At 42.9% G+C, this 18,571-nt stretch overlaps 1 protein-coding gene across 6 annotated transcripts in view; it reads left to right on the forward strand.

Annotated features, from left to right (window-relative positions):
• PRKG1 (protein kinase cGMP-dependent 1) overlaps positions 1 to 18,571 on the forward strand; it is a 1,240,511-nt gene that overhangs the window by 1,177,838 nt on the left and 44,102 nt on the right. For 5 of the 6 annotated variants that reach the window (XM_027049866.2, XM_027049865.2, XM_027049867.2 and 2 more), the window contains one exon: positions 16,800 to 16,896. In XM_027049866.2, the coding sequence (XP_026905667.1) occupies positions 16,800 to 16,896 (97 nt within the window). Of the gene's footprint in view, positions 1 to 14,693; positions 16,699 to 16,799; positions 16,897 to 18,571 lie in introns of those variants that run through there. The other variant, XM_053206817.1, reaches the window with a different exon arrangement.

An 18,571-nucleotide genomic window follows, 5' to 3' on the forward strand; every position in this document is an offset into this window, starting at 1 on the left:
TTACAGAATTTTCCCAGCATCAGCCTGTCCCTCACAGCAAGATGATTCCGTTACTAAGCTGGGGGGTAACTGTGGTCACTCCCGGCCCCTTGGTTTCCTTTATAGACCACGCAGAGCAAAGGTGATCTCTTACCAACCTTGAAAATGGACTTTGTGGTTTGGGTCGATTGAAGTATAATTTTCATGCTGAAAAGTAATGACTGAAAGGTGTGTGTCGTCACCAGACATGGAATGGGTCTGACCTGCATGCATCCCTCAGGGCTTAGAGTCATCTGGAGAGGTGGCCAAGTCCCCGATCATAGGGTGTCCCAGTGACCGTCATTTTCACTTCACAGAGACCCCAGAGGAAGGACGGGAAAAAAAGAAACAACAACAAAAGCAAAAACACTTCTCCCTCTTTCAGGACCATTAGATCTCTTTTATACGTCATATAAATTAGGTCACAATCTATGGGGGGAAACTCTTACGAATCGGGTCAGCGCGGCAGGCACAGTCGAACTTGAGGCTGATTGGGAATTCCTGTGAAGGTAGAAAGAAGTCTCACGAGTAATACTGACAGGGAGCTATTGGTTACCTAACAAACATGTCGTGGTGACAGTAGCATCTAAGAGTCTTGGTTTTTCCCTTGAGGGAATGCATTTCGTACAAAGCATATTCAGTTCAGAAATGGTACATGCGGGGTACGAATGGAAGACGTTTTCTCCCAAGAAGGAGCTCCGTATGTTTAGCAATATCTAAAGACATAAGTGACAGAAATCTGTCGCGCAGAGGCCACAAAGCATGCGGTGTGACCTGGCAGGTGACGAGGTGACACAGAGGTGTCCCCCATACCCCCTTCCCTTCTTGGTGATGTAGCACACTGCACGTGCCCGGTTACCTTATTGATTGTTTTCCTGTGGGTAGCGAGTGAGAGATTGTCTCGCAAGCAATGAGCCCAATGACGATTGTCATATTACTTCTTAACTTTCTGTTTCTGATTTCAGACATCCCTCCCCTTCCAGAGGAAGTCAGCCTTGCCATAGCTTCCATGTCCTGTTTTTGCCACAAAACTCACATGTTCACTTTCTGTTAGAAAAATCTAAAGCAGGTGTTTTATAATTGCTCGGGATTTGGAATTCTTTAAAGGCAAGTGAATTCGAAGTTCAAGTGCCAGGCAGGTTCAGTTGAAGTCCTAATCCCCGTGACATTTTCCTGATAACAAGAAAAATCTCTCTTTTGTCATGCGACGGTAGCTCTCAATTGATCCTCTGGGCCATAATGCACTCTCACTTTCATTCACTGAGTTTAAAATCCAAAAACAATCTACTTTCTTTCGAAATCCAATCAAAATCCAAATAAAAATTACTTTCAGATTTGGATTTGGGTTTTCGACAGTAAAAGACGTGAAGAGATAGCAGCTAAACCAGGAATTTAAGCCAGTGCACCGCTGATTCTAGGAGAAATTTGTCTGGAAGGAGGGAACCTGAGCTAAAGAAAAGGAGAGTCTTGCTCTTAAACAATGTGGGGATGTCTTTTGACTCAGAAGCCGTACTTTTGTCCGTTTGTCCCAGCCAGGCAAATGCTACTCAAAAAAAAGATCACATCGAGCTTGAGAATGATGGGCTTACCTTGTAAGTTCTTCTGCTTGTTTCCTGCTGGGCAGTGCACCTGGCAAGAGTGTCCCCTGTATGGCCTGAGATGCCAGGACAGGGCGTAGGGAGGGACTCGACCGTGGCAGACACGGAATGACAGTAGGAACGTGCAGTGACAGTACCTTTCTTTCCATGTCTTAGCTTGTCCCTGAGTGTCCGTGTCTAGAAGGCTGTGGACCCTAGTCAGCATTTGTGCAGTGTAGACCAGGTCCTCACATCAGCAGCACGGGGCGGGACCGGACCCTCCGTTAGGTTTGCCAGCCCAGGGAGCTAGCACCAAGTGGGTTCCAAAGCCGTGTTGTGCCAGTTTCACCTCAAAAAACATTAGCCACGGACCCGTATTTCTCCCACTGACCTAAGACCTCCCCATGTGATGGTAACTGCCCTGTATGTTAACAGTATAGCCCATAGACTCGTATGACATGATGAAGTCCTGCAAATATGCTCTGTTTTCTAAAAAAGAAAATGCATCCGCGTGCTATTTTTTTCATCTGTTGTTATTTGTCAGTGAAGCGATAAAGAAGGAATTTTCCCCCTCTTCTTTTTTATTTTCTCTTCATAACTCACCTCTGGGAATGTTCCCCTCATAAACGTTACTCAGTAGGATAAAGACATTCTAAATCTCGTAAGGTCTTTATCAAAGGAGTGTTTATAATTATTTGCCAAAGGCAAGAAAGTGCATGATTTGCAATTTAGCTGCCCCTACTAAAGACACACTTAGAAGTCTCTGGTCCGGAATGAGGCATCTGCAGTGCCTAGCGTTGCCTACATGTTCCTGAAGGAACCAGTGAGGTCCTCTGTTCCTTTGGGACATGGCCACGTCTTTGTCCTGTTTCCTAATGAACTGCCCTCAGTGTGGCTTGAAGGAAGTGACTCATAGGGAGTAAGCCCCATGAAAACGGGAGAGGGGTCTGCTTGCAGGATTGGGTCACTGAGCAGCTTTTAGGCAACTCTGATTTTGGCAACAAATCATCCTCCGAGAGGACGCCCTCAGACTTTTCCGTGAATGCCTCTCCAGACTCTGTTTCGGGCATTTCCAGGCTCGGGGTTATGATGGTGCTCGTGTGACTCGGTATCTATTGCCTGACTGTGGCTAAGAGCACGGTGATGTATCGTCTGTCTCCCACAAGCTCAGGGAATAGTGGCTGAAGCCACGTGACGATGTTGTGCTTTTCTTTTGTCCGTGTGACAGCTCACGAGTTCCACACTCTCTAAGAGTAACACCTGGTAGAATTAAAAGCTTATTAAATTTCAATTTCAAACGGAGACCCTCACATACTCCCCTTTTTACAGGGGTCATAGGATGGACTGCAGAAATCTCATGCTTCATGCACCTCATCCCCCATCACTTGATAGCACCGGATTATGTCCAAGATGGTTCCGAAAGTCAAACATGAAAACACAGCACATGTTGCATTTTGGAGCAGCCATGCAAAGCGTTACCAGGGTCTTCTGGGAGCACCATAAACCACCAATTAGAGTATTTTGGATGAAGGAGTTGAAAATTAGGGAAAGGAACACAACATCAACTTCATGGCGTAGTTGCATATTCCTCTGTTTCTAAATTAATGTTATCTCTGTATAGGAACATCCCATTTATCTCTGGTTTGCTGGACACACAACTCTACTTAATCCAGATCCTAGCCGAGGGGAAAAACAGCAACTGAGAGACGCAAACATCGATAGATGGGAAAATTGGGCAGTTAGGAATTACGAAAAGTAGGCACCCAGTAAAAACACATGAAAGGTACAGATCATCTTACTGTTATTGATTGCTTACTATTCTATCTCACAGGTATTATCTCATTTATTATTTACCCTAGCCCGGTGGAGTTAGTTTGGCCAGCATAGCCATTAAACCGTCAAAGCTGGGGCACAGAGGGATCCTGAAGCTGGTTCCAACTCATGTAGGCAGTGCACAGGAGAGCTAGGATTTGATCAAGGCAGACTGCCTCCAGAGACTATGTTTTAGTTATTTTGTATTATTGCCTCCTTAGGTAGTCACTGATGGCATGGATATATTATAGACTGTTATGGGCACAATTCTAGCCAGTTTGGCTATCTGGCTTTTAGCGACAGAGAGTAAGTGTATCTGGGCCAGAAATGGGAGGTAAGACAGTCTCCCTGACTCTATCGAGAGATACTACTTAAAACCTGAGCAACTAATAATGAGTATTATATGACAGAAGTGTTATTGAGGTCATCTTAAGTATAGCTGGCGGCACGGTCATTGATTATTCAGAATGATGGCCTGGGATCGTCCCGTGAACCCTGTACTATGTTCAACAAATTATGCTTTAAATGATTTGGAAGAAGGTAATCCATTCTAGAAATAGTGATTCCCTAGTAAGCTTTGTTTCTAATGGGTGAGAGATCCATATGGTAATCAGAAAGGATAAACTTGAATAATATGCACGATGTGCTTCTCCATGGAACACTCCATCCCTAGGTGGGGCTAGATGATTGGGGCATCACTAGTAAAGAACTAGCCATCCTTACCAGTATGTTCCATAGAGATCCCTGATGTCGAGAATTACCTGCTTAGCCTACTTTCCCTAAAACTTTAACGGCTGAAGAATCTTTTGCTTGCCAGAAGATTCTTGACCCACCGTGGTGCTAGGTAACACACGTCGTGTGTTCTGTCACCTAAGAAAGCGCTCTCCAAACAAATTGCCTAGCAATACTCTAAACTGTTGTAGTAAGAACAGACGGTAATAGAATCCCACTTGCTGTATATAAACGTATTCTAGACAGACATGATAAGGCCTGCAACCGTGATGTTATCAGCCCGAGACCCGCAGCTGCAATAATTCCTATTTCTGTTCATTTTTTCTTTTTACATCGTTGCTTTCCAATTAGCAAGCAACACTCTAGACTTTAACAATCAGGCTGATGAAACTGTTTCAAATCTTGGATCTTCCAAGAACCATCGATCTTAGCCTTTTCCCAGCTTCATGCATAGGCCAGAATACAATTCTGAAATTAAAAACACAGTCCACTTTGGGCAAGCTGAGTAATCCAAGTTGCAGTCAGGGGCATCCTGTGGTCTGTGTGGCACTTTGGTTCTGCCAACTGCAGCAAGAAAGGCCTGTGGGAATCTTGTTTCTGAAACGGTTATCAGTGTAGCAGTGGGTGTCTGGGCGTATCTGCTTTTTAAAACCCAAAACTCCACAGAGTGACTATCTATCACCTAGTTCCTATTATGTTTCTTAGGTGGCATCTTTGTGCAAATAGTACCATAGTACAATTCCATTCCTGTTGAAATATCCTTTGTAGGGGCGCCTGGCTGGCCCCGTCAGTTAAGCATCTGACTCTTGGTTTCATCTCAGGTCATGATCTCACAATTTGCGAGATTGAGCCCGGTGTCGGGCTCTGTGTTGACGGTGTGGGACCTGCTTGGGATTCTGTCTCTCTCCCTCTCTCTCTGCCCCTCCCCTGCTTGCTCTCTCTCTGTCTCTCAAAAATAAACAAATAAACCTGAAAAAGAAATATCCTTTGTAGTTCAGTAAAAATAATCGCTGTTAAAAATAATATGATTTCCTCAACTTTATTTTACTTCATATTTTATATATATTTCTTAATGTTTTATTTATTTATTTATTTTGAGAGAGAGAGAGAGAGAGAGAGAGAGAGAGAAAGAGCGGGAGAGAGGCAGAGAGAGAGAGAGAGAGAGAGGAAGACAGAGGGTTGGAAACAGGCTCTGTGCTGACAGCAGAGAGCCCGATGCAGGGCTCAAACTCACAAACTGTGAGATCGTGACCCAGCTGAAGTCAGATATGTAACCAACCAAACCACCCAGTGCCCTATATTTTATATATTTGCAGTGAGGTCTTGTTGTCTTTTTCCTATGCCTGGCCAAATAATGCAAAAGTGCTACAGACATGAATAGATATGTAACTCCTTCAGTTTCTCATCTGGAAAGAGAGCCCCCTCCTGCAGCCCTGCCTCATTGGGTCCCCTGACTGCCTTCCAGGTCACTTCAGTGGACACAGGTGCCAAGACATAGGACAAGTTTCTGAGGATCTCCTCTCCCCAGTTCAGCACTTGCCTCTCCCGAAGGGGCTGAAGAAAGGTTTTGTGCCCTTTCTCTGCAGTTATGTTATGTCTGCAAAGCCAGAGGAGCGTAAATCACACTGAGAACCCAGTCAGGTGCTGTGCGTTCTCTGAAAGCATCGGATGGACCTCCAGCGTCCCCACCACATGCCTGGTAGAGGGCAGCAACAAGTCGAGACTGTGCCGTCATCACAAACCGCTTGTGTTCTATTGCACAAACTCTTGCGAACCCAGATTAATCCACCAAGGCCATGTAACCCTGGTGGTTAGGAACCGCTAAAAGTTAATAACTTGGATGAGGAAAGGGACGTCACAGAAAGAGAATTGAGAATAGGATGGAGACAAAAGGTCATCCCTATCCATGGAAAATCTGTAAAGAAAAGGAGGCCACACATGGGGGGAAAAAAAACAACAACACGTTCTCTAGCTGTTACATAATACAAAGAATAACCATAATAGGTCTGAATGCCCCTCCCAATTTTCTTCATTTTATCCTTATTATTTACCAGTCATTTGAAAAGGGAGAAAAGGACTTAGTGCTATTCAGTAGGCCTTATTCACGCCTAGAGTCAGGAGGTTTATGAAGCGGTAAGATAAATGCATCATTTTTATTAGACGTACACAGAAAAAAGTACTCGTAACCTAATTTGGGGAGAATTCACTTAATATTCTAACGGAATCACTCATCTCTGCAGCCTCTTAGTCCATAGTCCTCTTTTAAAAGCCATTGTTACAAGCGCAGAAAAATTACCAGTATGTGTTAGCCCCGAAGTGAAGGTCAGCTGAAGTGTCATAACAGTATTTATTTAAATTGGCGGTCCAACCGAAATGAAACGTGACGGCAAATTAGTTCTGAACTTCCACGAGAAAGGCAATGTGTACTCAGAGAAACAATTATGGCATTAATTTGCTATCGTTGTAGATAAGAAAAGAAGCAGGCATTTGAGGGTCTTGAGTTCTTCCCTCGTTACCATTCTCTCTCCACTCCTGTGATTTGTGTAAAAATGTGTGGGAAAGCACCAGTTTCTACTATTGTAGCTACAGGTGCAAATCCTAAGCAGTGTATTGTACTGTGACCCTTTTGCATGATTGTGCAGAAGGTTTGGTAGTGTGGAAATGTGTGATGCGTTTATGAACTTGCCTGATCTTGAGGGGGACACATTTCTAAGGTAAAAATGATGGAGCTCGCTGATCCAGCTCATTTTGCATTTGTGGGTTCCTCTAATGACGTGCCGTGTTAAGCAAGTACAGAATGCCCGTCTGAGCCAGCCGATCGAGGTTTGCGTCGTCAGCGAGAAGTCCTATCAATAGCAAGTCTCCTTGATATCACACTTCACTTCCTCCAGAAAAACTCAGAATGCCAGCCAAATCATGAGAAAATATCGTATGCATTCTCAAAGATCATTAGAGACTAACTATTTAGAACTCGGGACACGTTCCCATGATATCCGTATACGATGTGACAGGTGTCCACCACACGCGTATAAAGTTGACACTACAAGTTCCTTAAAACTTTCGTGTTGTGACCAGAGTTGGTAACTCCTGGGCCGCACAACAGAGAAATGAGGCAGGACTAAAAATCAAAGGCACGGGCAAGGTTTCTTGGGGGTTCCCGCTCAAGTGGAAAGGAGGCGCGGCACCGACAGCAAAGCGTTAAGAGGCCCTGCTCGTAGAGAGGAAGTTGGCACTCGGGTAGGTACCTACTCAGGTCCGGCATGCTAATGAGGGAAAGGGGGAAAAATGCTCCATCCTGATTGGTTGGAAGGGCCTTCCTCTGATTGGTTGATACTGGCAGACAACTCCAGCTCATTGGTGCTTTCTGGAGCCAGGTCCTCGGTTTTATAGTCCCCGAGCTCCTGTACGGGGCCAAACCGTGGCTGCTTCCTGGGTCGGCTGTGGGGAGGGAAGGGGCTGAACAATAACAGCCCACGGAAAGTGGCTCAGGTACGCAGTGTTTTACACTTGGGGCTTGTTCCTGTCTCCATATGATCATCACCTTGGTAATTAACATCTCTGTAGACTTACCTATACATTTTTTTTAACGTTTGTTTATTTTTGAGAGAGAAAGCGTGCGAGCGGGGGCGGGGCAGAGAGAGAGCACACACACAGAACACACACACAGAATCCAAAGCAGGCTCCGGGCTCTGAGCTCGAACCCACGAAACGTGAGATCATGACCTGAGCCAAAGTCGGCCGCTTAACCGACTGAGCCACCCCGGCGCCCCTGTATAGACTTACCTATAAAATTCATTTTAAAATATTGTTGCCTGGCTCCATATCCCAAGATTTTATCAACTCTGTTTTTAACTCAGCCATAATTCTGATAGGAATCCTGGGTGGGAGGGAGCCTCAGGTTTATTACAGTCCATGGTGCAATGCGTTCGTAGTTCTGTTTTGGACATGGAGACATACCTTTGCTGTCTGCTGTCTCGGAGGTGCATTGGGGGTCTCCTGTTTGCGCCGTTTGCATAACCAGAAGCTGAGAGCAAGACGCCCTTAAATGAAAGGCTCTGGTAGTATTTCCTGAAATAGGAGCTTCGGGAGATAGGGATTGGAGGTGGGCTGGGGAAGAGGACCCCAAAGGAGGTAAAGGGAAGCCATGGATACCTGGGCTTTCTGCAAAGTGTCCATCTCAGACATTTGGGATTCCAGAACCATCGAGCTGCAAGTGAGCCTCATAGACCTGTCTAGTGCAAACCCTTCGTTTTGCCGAAAAGAGACAGTCTTGCTCAAGTTAGTGCTGGACCGATCCCTGGCCACTTCCTTTATTGTTTGTATCCCTGGAACCCTGGGAGGGTGGCATTGGCGGCAATCTTCCTGCCACACACTGCATTTTACTGTCTTTACATTCTTTGGCCCACTGTGATCATGACCATGTGGCGCCTGTCCCTTAAGTTCACACAGAATCCTTCAGGGACCAAGGGAAACATATGAATGGGAGTACACAGCAAAGGTTCAGAGTTCAGAGTAAAATCTGCCCCCTGGTGTTTATTTGAGCCCTAATCCTTCTGTGCCCGGCTGAGTCTTCCCACTGATTGCTTTAAGATTATGATGGAGATTGATTTTAAGGTTAAGATCAAACTCCCCCTTATTTCTTTCAGTATTTTCACCCATATATTGAGCATGACCTATAAGAAAAGTCTTGGGGTAGAAAAGAGATTTTTCTATCTCGGGGGAAATCTTGGGCTGTCTTTTGCTTAGAACCGTAGGCCATGGCAAACAGAGTCCCCAGGTAGATGGAATGCATTCTGCCATACTGGGCATTTTCTCGGGGGGCAACAGGATGAGGGATGAGGGTACTTCCCAGAGGCCTGAGTTACTGGAAGAGAGAGGCGGGAGGGGTGGTCATTTTCGCCGATTTTGTTTCCCCTGCACCTCACCTCCCCACCTTGGGAAGCTATGATGTGCCATCTGGACCACTCTGGTCTACAGTCAGAAACAAAAGACTGGGGCAGAGATTCTAACATGTGGTTGTAGGAGAGCAGAAGGAAATCACTTTGCACTGAGATGAGAGAGAACTTCCACAAACAACTAGCCCCTGATGGCCGTCCATTTACAGGAAGGAAATACCTATTCTGGCACAAATAAAGCTGGGTTTGCGTGCCTGCCTTTGTTGGCAATCATCTGTTTTTTCTAAAGCAAAATAATAATCATGGATATGTTAATTAACTTTCTGTTGTAGAGAAACAGCACTGGCAGAAAAATCAATTCCTTTCTTCCCATTTTTTTCATGGCAATATATATTTATTTAGGTCTTTATTTTAGAAAAAGAAAATTCATCTCAGACTATGTGAAGACGATTTCGCTTTAACTAAAATTCCTTATTGGCCAGCACATTTCGAGCCAACAGTGGGTAGCATATCCTCATTCATCTTTGGTAAATACTACTCCGATGTTTGAATGTTTAAAAAATTATCTTTTAGGCATTAACATTCACTCACTCTGGATCCTTTTATTTAACTGGGGCTCATCCTTGCATTGCCGCATCGTAGGCAGAAGGCATAAGAGCTTAACTACAGGAGTCACACTCTGGATGCAAATGTGTAATAAAATACCGTATTATTTAAATATACTTCAAGTTTTATGTTTGCCTTTGTTTTTCCAATATCAGAATATTACAAAAACTGCAGACACAGAATCAGATTGTAAAAAGACAACAAGTCTAAACACCTGGCCCGTATGCCTGAGTCTTTGTGACCTTGGCTAAGTCACTTAGCGTCTGTGGGCTTAGTTTGTTTTTTTAGTTTTTAAAAAGGCAGAGGTTGGGTTAGGTGAGCTCCCAATAGCGTTGATCTAGATTTTGAACCACGTTAGTATCGTCAAACTCTGAGATAAAAGTATCTGTAAGGTTGGGCGATTCTCATCTTGTTTAAAAGGAAATTCAGTTTTTTGGAGCGGGTATAAATATGCCTTGATGTGAGACTCTCACAAGGGTTCTAGCCCTACTTCTGCTGTTTAATTACTGACACCAACCACTTATCAACCACTGGTCCACCCCCTGGCAAATAGAAGTAAAAAATATTTGTTATCCCATCTCCACAGAGAATCGAGGAGGATAAATTAAATGAGAGAAATTTAGAGTCCTTGCAAGAAAGCCTCAATAGAGACTATTTGCATTACTATCATTCTTCTTATGCAGCAGATATGAGAAATGCAATTTTCCTGTGTATTCCTGTTGGCTGTATCTCCTCAAGGAAATGTGTTTGAAAAATAAGTGGAACTATTTAAGGACCAGAGTACTCAAAGAAAAAAAAAAGTCTGTGTTCCTGAAAACCACAATTTTTGAAATCTAGAGAGCAAACTAATGTTATCTCAGATTCCCTGAAGACGAGATTACACTTTCTGGAGAAAATTGACATAATGAAATACTTGATATTCATTAAATTACTTTTAAATTTTTTAGTTCTTTTAAGTTTTTGCCTCTACCGCTGACGGAATACTGACTCTACCAGCAACCTTACCTATATGCCTTACGGCCACATGCATGAGAAAACACCCCTTTTGTTTAGAATTTTGGGAATAGGGTTTCTTATGTTGACAGGGATTCTTGTAAAATGGTTATTTGAAAAACATGATTCTTTCAACAAGAAATAACTCCCTGTTCAAACCTGAAGCTATAAAATGGCCCAGTCTGTTTTCTAATGAAGTCAAAACATGGCAATATATATTTATTATTGGAATATATTTTCCATTTTTAAAGTTTAGTTTATCAAGGAGACTTTTAATAAAGAATTGAATTAATAAGAGATGATTGGTGGCTTGATTATAGATTTAAGAAAGACTATTCATTTTTTATTTGGGTGGCTAAGTTTATTTAACTCCAAACATTTGAGAATCAGGGGAATAAGGACAGGTACCTACTAACTGTTTTTACATATACAAATATAGCACTATAGTACAAGCTCAAACCACGTTTATTTTAAATGTGCAATGTACGGGGCGCCTGGGTGGCTCGGTCAGTTAAGCATCTGACTTCGGCTCAGGTCATGATCTCGCAGTCCGTGAGTTGGAGCCCCATGTGTGTGCTGACCGCTCAGAGCTTGGAGCCTGTTTCAGATTCTGTGTCTCCCTCTCTCTCTGCCCCTCCCCTGTTCATGGTCTGTCTCTCTCTGTCTCAAAAATAAATAAACGTTAAAAAAAATTTTAATGTGCAATGTTGTTCGTCCAGTTTCCAATTCCACTTTCTGTCTATAAAGTGACTTTCCTGGCTAAATTTCTGTTTATTTTATCAGACCTATAAATTACTCAGTGAACCAAGCTTTCTGAAATCAGGAACTATTTCTGCATAAATTCTGCACACCAAATTAAGTGTTTATTGAGTAGATGACCAGCATCATATCTTGGTTATACCATAGACCAGGTATACGTTTGTGCTTAAGGCTCACTTTCTGAAAGTTCTTCTCTTATCTGAAACCTTCTTTAAAAGGGTTTTCATTATTTCTGTAGGTATTTATAGATTGCAATGCTCTTGGATCACATAAATCTTTTTTAAAAATGATTCCTAGGCATGTATCTGGACATTTAAGTAAAGATTCGGACACACTATAAAATTCACTCTTACTAAGTGTATATTGGTTGATAGTCCTAAAAAGGCCTAAATGTTGAAGAAATCAGGTCTTGGAAATACAAAGTCATTGGCAGAGCTGGAACCACGAGTCATTAACTTTTGTCGGTATGCCAGGATGCTCTCCTGTTATTTTTAAGGCCGAAGTAGACACTGTCTGATTGAATCTCATTTTACCTAGTGAAGTTATGGAATGAGAAACGTAGTCCTAGGTGAGAGTCTGGGTGTTTGCTGAAACATTTCATTTTTATAGGTTTCCCAAGATGTAAGAAAATGAAACTCAACAAGAAACAAAATATACCCAATAGCCGTTGAGCTCAGGCAAAGCCTTGGTAACTAATTTGCATGTGGATTCGAAGACACTAAGACTTTCTTTGTTTTTTCTTGGAGACTCTCAGAGCAGACTTCTGAAGCAATGTGGGTTATAGATGAGTGGAGCTAAGGCAGAGAGGGCCACATTAGCCTTTTGTTCTGCAGGCTCTTAATTACTGGCTTTTGTAACCCATCCAGAACTATCGTTATGTTCCTTTGAATCCTAGAGGCTTACTTTAAAAATGCACATAATATTGTCTGCTGAGCTATTACTGTTGTTCTAATAACAAGATGATGACAAAATTTTAAATTCCATACATTTTTGTACTGGGTAGAATCCTCATACGTGGTTTCTGAGAGAGAGAGAGAGAGAGAGAGAGGGAGAGAGGGAGGAGAGAAGGAGGGAGATTGATTTACTTCTTCATAATGACAGTCAGTCATAAGGTGTAGAACCCAATTCTGTTGTTTTGAGATGATGACAGGATTGATTCATGAATATAAGGCAACGATGGGAAAACAAATGTGGTAAATGCTGGGGGACACTGGATTCTTACTCCATGGCTTTGTGGAAGCTGGTAATACCAGAAGAGATGGAGAAATGAAGATGGTTATTGTCTATTTCCTAAGGAAAGTGAACATAATATCATAAAAGTATGTAGCTTTATATATAGAGAGAGAGGTTGAGATTCTTCTCAGACCATTCTGTTTCTAGACTGTGCTTCTGTGCCTTGGTCTCATCGTTTTTACACCTGCTGCTTTACATTTTCATTGTTTTCGGAACTTCTTGGTGTATAGGTAGAAATGAAAAGAAGAGGTGAACATGTAGACAACTGTGTCCCTCGTTATCAGTTCTTTTTTTTTAAGAAAAAGTTTAGTATTTCACCATTTAAAGGGTACCCTGTACAGATTAGCAGTTGTGAATTCTAATCACCCAGAGCCCCAGCTAAAGAACATGGTCAGGACTGTTTGAGAAATGATATGTTATCTCTGTCTCCTTCACCCAGCACAACTTATTGTATATACAATTCATTGTATAGTTATTTTTGTGTTGTAGGGTTTTGTAAGCTCCCTGACACATGCAAAAAAGACATGTCGCTATTTGCACTTTTCTGAGAAGAGAACCCATAGATTTCACCCCATACTAAAATAATGCTAACAATCTCCTTTTGAAAAATTAGTTTCTCAACCTGAGTTGAGAACCAGTAGAAAAGAGACTTCGTATACCTTTGTAGATTTTAAGCAACTAAACGTGGAGAACTTTGTGTCTTACTGATATGAATTTCCCCCTAGCATCTGGCCGTTGTCCCTTTCATAAGCACTACGGCACAGATGAATTTTAGAATTGCACAGGGGTGCCTGGGTGGCTCAGTCGGTTGAGCGACTGACTTCAGCTCAGGTCATGATCTCACAGTTTGTGAGTTCGAGCCCCACGTCGGGCTCTGTGCTGACAGCTAGGAACCTGGAGCCTGCTTCAGATTCTGTGTCTCCCTCTCTCTCTGCCCCTTCCCCACTCTTGCTCTGTCTCTCTCTCTGTCTCAGAAATAAAGATTTAAAAAAAATTTTTTTTAAGATTAAAAAAAAATGAATTGCACAAAGCTTGGCCTTGTTCCTTGGACCTGTATCCCATTAAGAACTTGGGTTCTACGCCGACTTCCTTCAGGCAAAAGAAGTTTAGTTAATAGAACAACAACCATTGATTTAACCAATTTAGTCTCCTTTCCCACTAAAACTTTTACCAATTCATTAACAAGCAGAACAGAGTTGATGGATTCAAATTATCTTCAAATAATCTGAGTAAAAAGAAAGAATGAAAATGTCTCTCCAAGTTATGAGCAAGAGGAGTTGCCTGAAGAAGCTAAGTCATCTGTAGTTTAACTTTCTTATACGGGTTCCTTCTAGTGGTGATTTCCACATTAAAAAAGAAGTTATTAATCCAAAAAGTTATTCAAAAAAGAAAAGTAGACAGGGTCTCTGTGATGCAGATGTAACTCTTGTCCATAAAGAGTAATCTGAATGAAAAATAAATACATATAGAATATTAAGCAACTACTATTCCCTTGGTGGGAAAGAAAAAAAAAAAACACTGTGATGGCATTCCCACTTTGTTTGGCCTCCCTGAGAATCAGAACCTGGCATGAATAGAATGGAATAGAACATCAGGAGTATATTATCCAAAGGCCCCTCAAAATGTATCTCACCAACCACCAAATAAAAATCACCCTACTAGGTAGTATTTTAACAAGTCACCAAGCAATATTGGCAAAGCAATTAGCAAAGATGAACAAAGTATGATGACAGTGACAGTGTTACCAATCTCTTTTCATTAAAACATGAAATATTTTATGTAATGGTAGTTGTGCTTACAGTGTGTGGAACAGTGTATGTTTAAGTGGATTGTGATGGCTACAGAGAAAATATCTGCTATTTAACATGAGATGTAATTCGTCCATCCCATTAATGAAAATACCATCCGTAATTAATCAAATAGTAAGCATAAAGTCAAGAGGATTTTGCTGTAGAAATTTCAACACAAAATAGCCACCTATGACTTCTGCATTCTCCGTGTGTGTGTGTGTGTGTGTGTGTGTGTGTTTTAGCAACATTGCTTTTTTTTTTTTTTCAAGCTGTGTTAGCCATTACAGAACTAGTGGTGATTTCAAAGGGTCTAGGATCCAAGGGCAGGAGGCCAGACCATGTTGTGAGAGGCCCCACACTCTTGGCACGAACGCATCCCCCTGAGACTCATCAGGCAGCCACTGATGTCCCAGGACCATTTTAACCCACCCCAAAATGTTTCTATGGTTTCTGCAGTTCCTGAGGCTTCTCGGTTGGACCTATAACCCTCTACCCTTGCTGTGAATCAGAATCGCTGAGGGAGCTTGAAAAAAATACAGATATTGGGGTCCTGTTTGCAAAGATTTCGGAATCACTCGGTGTGTGGTGGGACTCAGATGAAATGGTTCCTGACGGATGCCCAGGAGGTTCCAACAAAGGGCTGAAGGTCACATGCGTAGATGTGTCACCAGCCTAACTTTACAGAGCCCAAGTGTAAGAATCCAAAAGTATCTTCAGGAGCTGTGAGAACACCACACTGTAAATATATAAAATGTTATCAAAATAGCCTGAGTTTACCCTCTTCATATCTGAGTTTCTCAATCCAGCAGGCACATAGGATATTATTCAAAAACAGTCTCCTTAAGAATCTGACTATCTGGCCTGCCAGGAAATGCTTGACCACATAGAAACTGTCACAGGGTCTGATCCCAACAGATGTCCTTGGAAAGCACCTGTTGAAGTGAACTCTGCCCTTTAAATGGGATGGAGTTTTAATTTTCCAGAAGTAGTGGGCCCGTTGGAATGCTAGAAATGCCCATTTGCTGCTTATGTCCATTCTAGTAAACCACCTCCTGAACTGTGAAGCTAATCTCCTGGTTGTGTCGATAATGAGAGAAGTCTACAGATGCCCTCAGGATTGGCCAGCTGCCTCGTCTATAGGGGTTTATTAGAGGGAGCTGAGTTCATGTAACCAGCCAGTCGTGAAAACCAGGTTGTCTCGAGAGTCTGTCAAGAATTGTTCGAATCTGGGACTGTGGTGGTAGATTGGAGAACGTTAAAACGTCACCTAGAAACCTCACCTTCCTCCCAAGTGGAGAGTCTAATGTGTGTTCGATTACAAGGGAGGAGCTAAAGTGTTACACGGCTTAATGCCAAACACGCCTTCGGGTGGCTGTGTCCAAAACCTGACAGAAACGAGCAGTGCCCGTGTCCCCGTCTCAAAGGTATATCATCATGTCTATCTATAGCGTGGACCGAGCCAGGGACCGCCTGGCCGAAGGTCACGGGTTACGCATAGCTGTGCAAATACTTGATTACTGAGACAGCTGTATCACTCCCTGACCTGACATCAGTGAGACATTAGTGACACGACTGTTACGCCTTCCTGCCCTTTCTAAAAATAGTAGGGCCTTTGACAAGAAGATATTTTGAGCGTCTCGTCAGGGGAAGCCTATCCTGGCCGCTCGCATGGGTCAGATCGGCACGGGGCACAGTTAGACTTTGGGAGCACAGCCCTCGCTTCTCCTAAAGATAAAGGCCCTGGGACTCCCGGCTCAGAAGCCGTGGGTACACATAAACGGAGGAGGACGCTTTTTAGGAATGTGAATGGGCTTCCGAAACCCTCCGTTTCGGACATTCGCACCCCCGTCCTCAGCTTTTCGGATCTGTTTTCATAAACCCCGGCTGTGATGTCGCTCCAGGGACCTCGGTGATCTTGCCGCTTTCAGTGGATACTATCAGGAGCCGCTGGCAGCCTGTGGATAAGGGCGACTAATGAGAAACTGCCGTCCCCCAGCGGGACGGCCAAAACCAAACCCAGCAAAACCAAAAATCCCCAAGCAAAACCAAAAAAGAACCGCCCCAGCCATCCGTGCTCACAGGAAGACGCGCAGGAAAGCACTGCGATGTGACTTTGGTCTGGTCATTGGATTTATCGGTCACATGACTGGCAGGCACCAGGTACCTGGTCCCATTCTCCTCTGACCCACAAGTGCAAATCTTGGTTATTCTGCACCACTGGGACCAAAACATTATGATGGTGAGGACACAGAGACTCTAAAAGCAAAGATGGAATCTGAGCAGGTAAACCCTGTGCCACAGGCCTGTCAACCCGGGGCGGTCGTGTGTGGTTCTCGTGTTTGCACCTCTAAGAAATTTCCGTTTTTTCGCATCAAAAAATCCAGATACGAAGCCGAAGCCGCTTTCTTCGCCAACCTGAAGCTGTCTGACTTCAACATCATTGACACCCTTGGAGTCGGGGGCTTCGGACGAGTGGAGCTGGTAGGTGACTCTTCTTTATGTGCTCTTGAGAGCCCCTCTCCCTCCTGTATCTGTGCTCCTCGATTAAGACCTCTCTCTGCTCTGCTCTCTCCTCGTTAAGTATGATCGTTCCCAAATCGCGACCATATGCTTTCGTGTCAGTCCGTCCAAGTAGGCAGCAGTTACCGTGAGCTGTATATGATGTAGACTAGCAGTGAAATCATCAATCCACTTCTTTAGAAAATCGTCTTCCTAGGAAATGAGAGGTAAACACGTTAACATAACGAGGAGCCATAAAGTGCTTTCTATCCAGCTGATACTCTCTGGCCTCTACTTCCTTAGTTCTGAACGGGGCTCACCAACTTAGTCATGTGCCCTAACACATGTACACACACACACATATATACATATATACATATATACGTATATACATATATACGTATATATGTTATATATAGATATATACATAATATAACACGTATATATGTTTCATTTCCTTTATGTATATTTAAATTTACATTTTAATTATTGTAGCTAGGGTGCGTGATTAAGTGAGTGAGCACTGTTCGGAACTAAGGAAGGAAATAAATGAGTCAAATCTATTTATCCTCTATTTATCATCTATCTGATTAAAGATCTTTACCAGTGCTTTAAGACTTTAAAAATCACATAAATGATGTAGTAATTCTGTGATTCTGGATTTGCAAGCACCTAGTCAGGTTATAGGGACTGTGTTTAATATAATCATATTAGATAACACGGTTTGAATATTTCACACCCATTCATGTCATACAGGTAAGTGTTAGGGTGATGAGGACACGTTGGTGCAAGGTTGTCCGTTAAACACGTTGCGTGAATGTGGCGTGAACCGAATGAAAGCGTACTCTGTTGTGCCTTTGAAATACGCATTTAAGAACTGATGTATTACAACATAAACTGGAAAAAAAATGTATTCTGGTGACTGAGTTGCTGCATTCCAAGACTGTGTGGGTAGAAACCCTATTTGGGAGGCAGATTCATTTTCACCTCCCTGCTGCATGGAGGCGTCCCTGATACCAGAAACCAGTACAGTATGTTAGGAACTCCCTGTAGAGTGCAGTAAACAGTTCCTGTTGCCATCAGGGGACTAGAAATCCCCTTCCATCAAAGTAGACTGAGCCAGCGCTGTCTCCGATGTTTGTCCATTTGTGCCATAGTTGGGATTTCTGGCTTTGACAGGCAGGAAAAAATGGTATTTACCTAAACATTAGACAAGACAACTTTGGAAACATAATGTGTTTCATTGAACTTGCACTATGCTTCCGTTAACACTGGTTGGAGACACCATAGTTATACGGCTTCTGATTTGACTGCTGATTCATAGTGAGATTTTAGGTTACAGGAATACAAATTAAGGGCCGGGGAAAACTTGTTTTTCTGAATTCTGCCAGTTAACGCGGTCTTAGTTTTCTTTTTTCAAGAACTTTGATTTTGCGACAAAATATAACTGTTCGTAGAGCTAGTGAAGATTTATTACCGGTGTTCTATTTTACTGGGGGTGTTGGGACGTATAAACAGGTCAGGGGGTAGAGCTCCCTGCCAGGAAGAGCTTATGGTCTGGTGTGTTTATTTACTGAGCTGCGCATGTCTCAACCCCTTTTTGAATGAGGCACTATAAAGGACAGAATTCCTAGAATTTGATTTTCTGACTTGTAGT

This window comes from Acinonyx jubatus, chromosome D2, assembly GCF_027475565.1.
Source record: "Acinonyx jubatus isolate Ajub_Pintada_27869175 chromosome D2, VMU_Ajub_asm_v1.0, whole genome shotgun sequence".
In the NCBI taxonomy this organism is placed as follows: Eukaryota; Metazoa; Chordata; class Mammalia; order Carnivora; family Felidae; genus Acinonyx; species Acinonyx jubatus.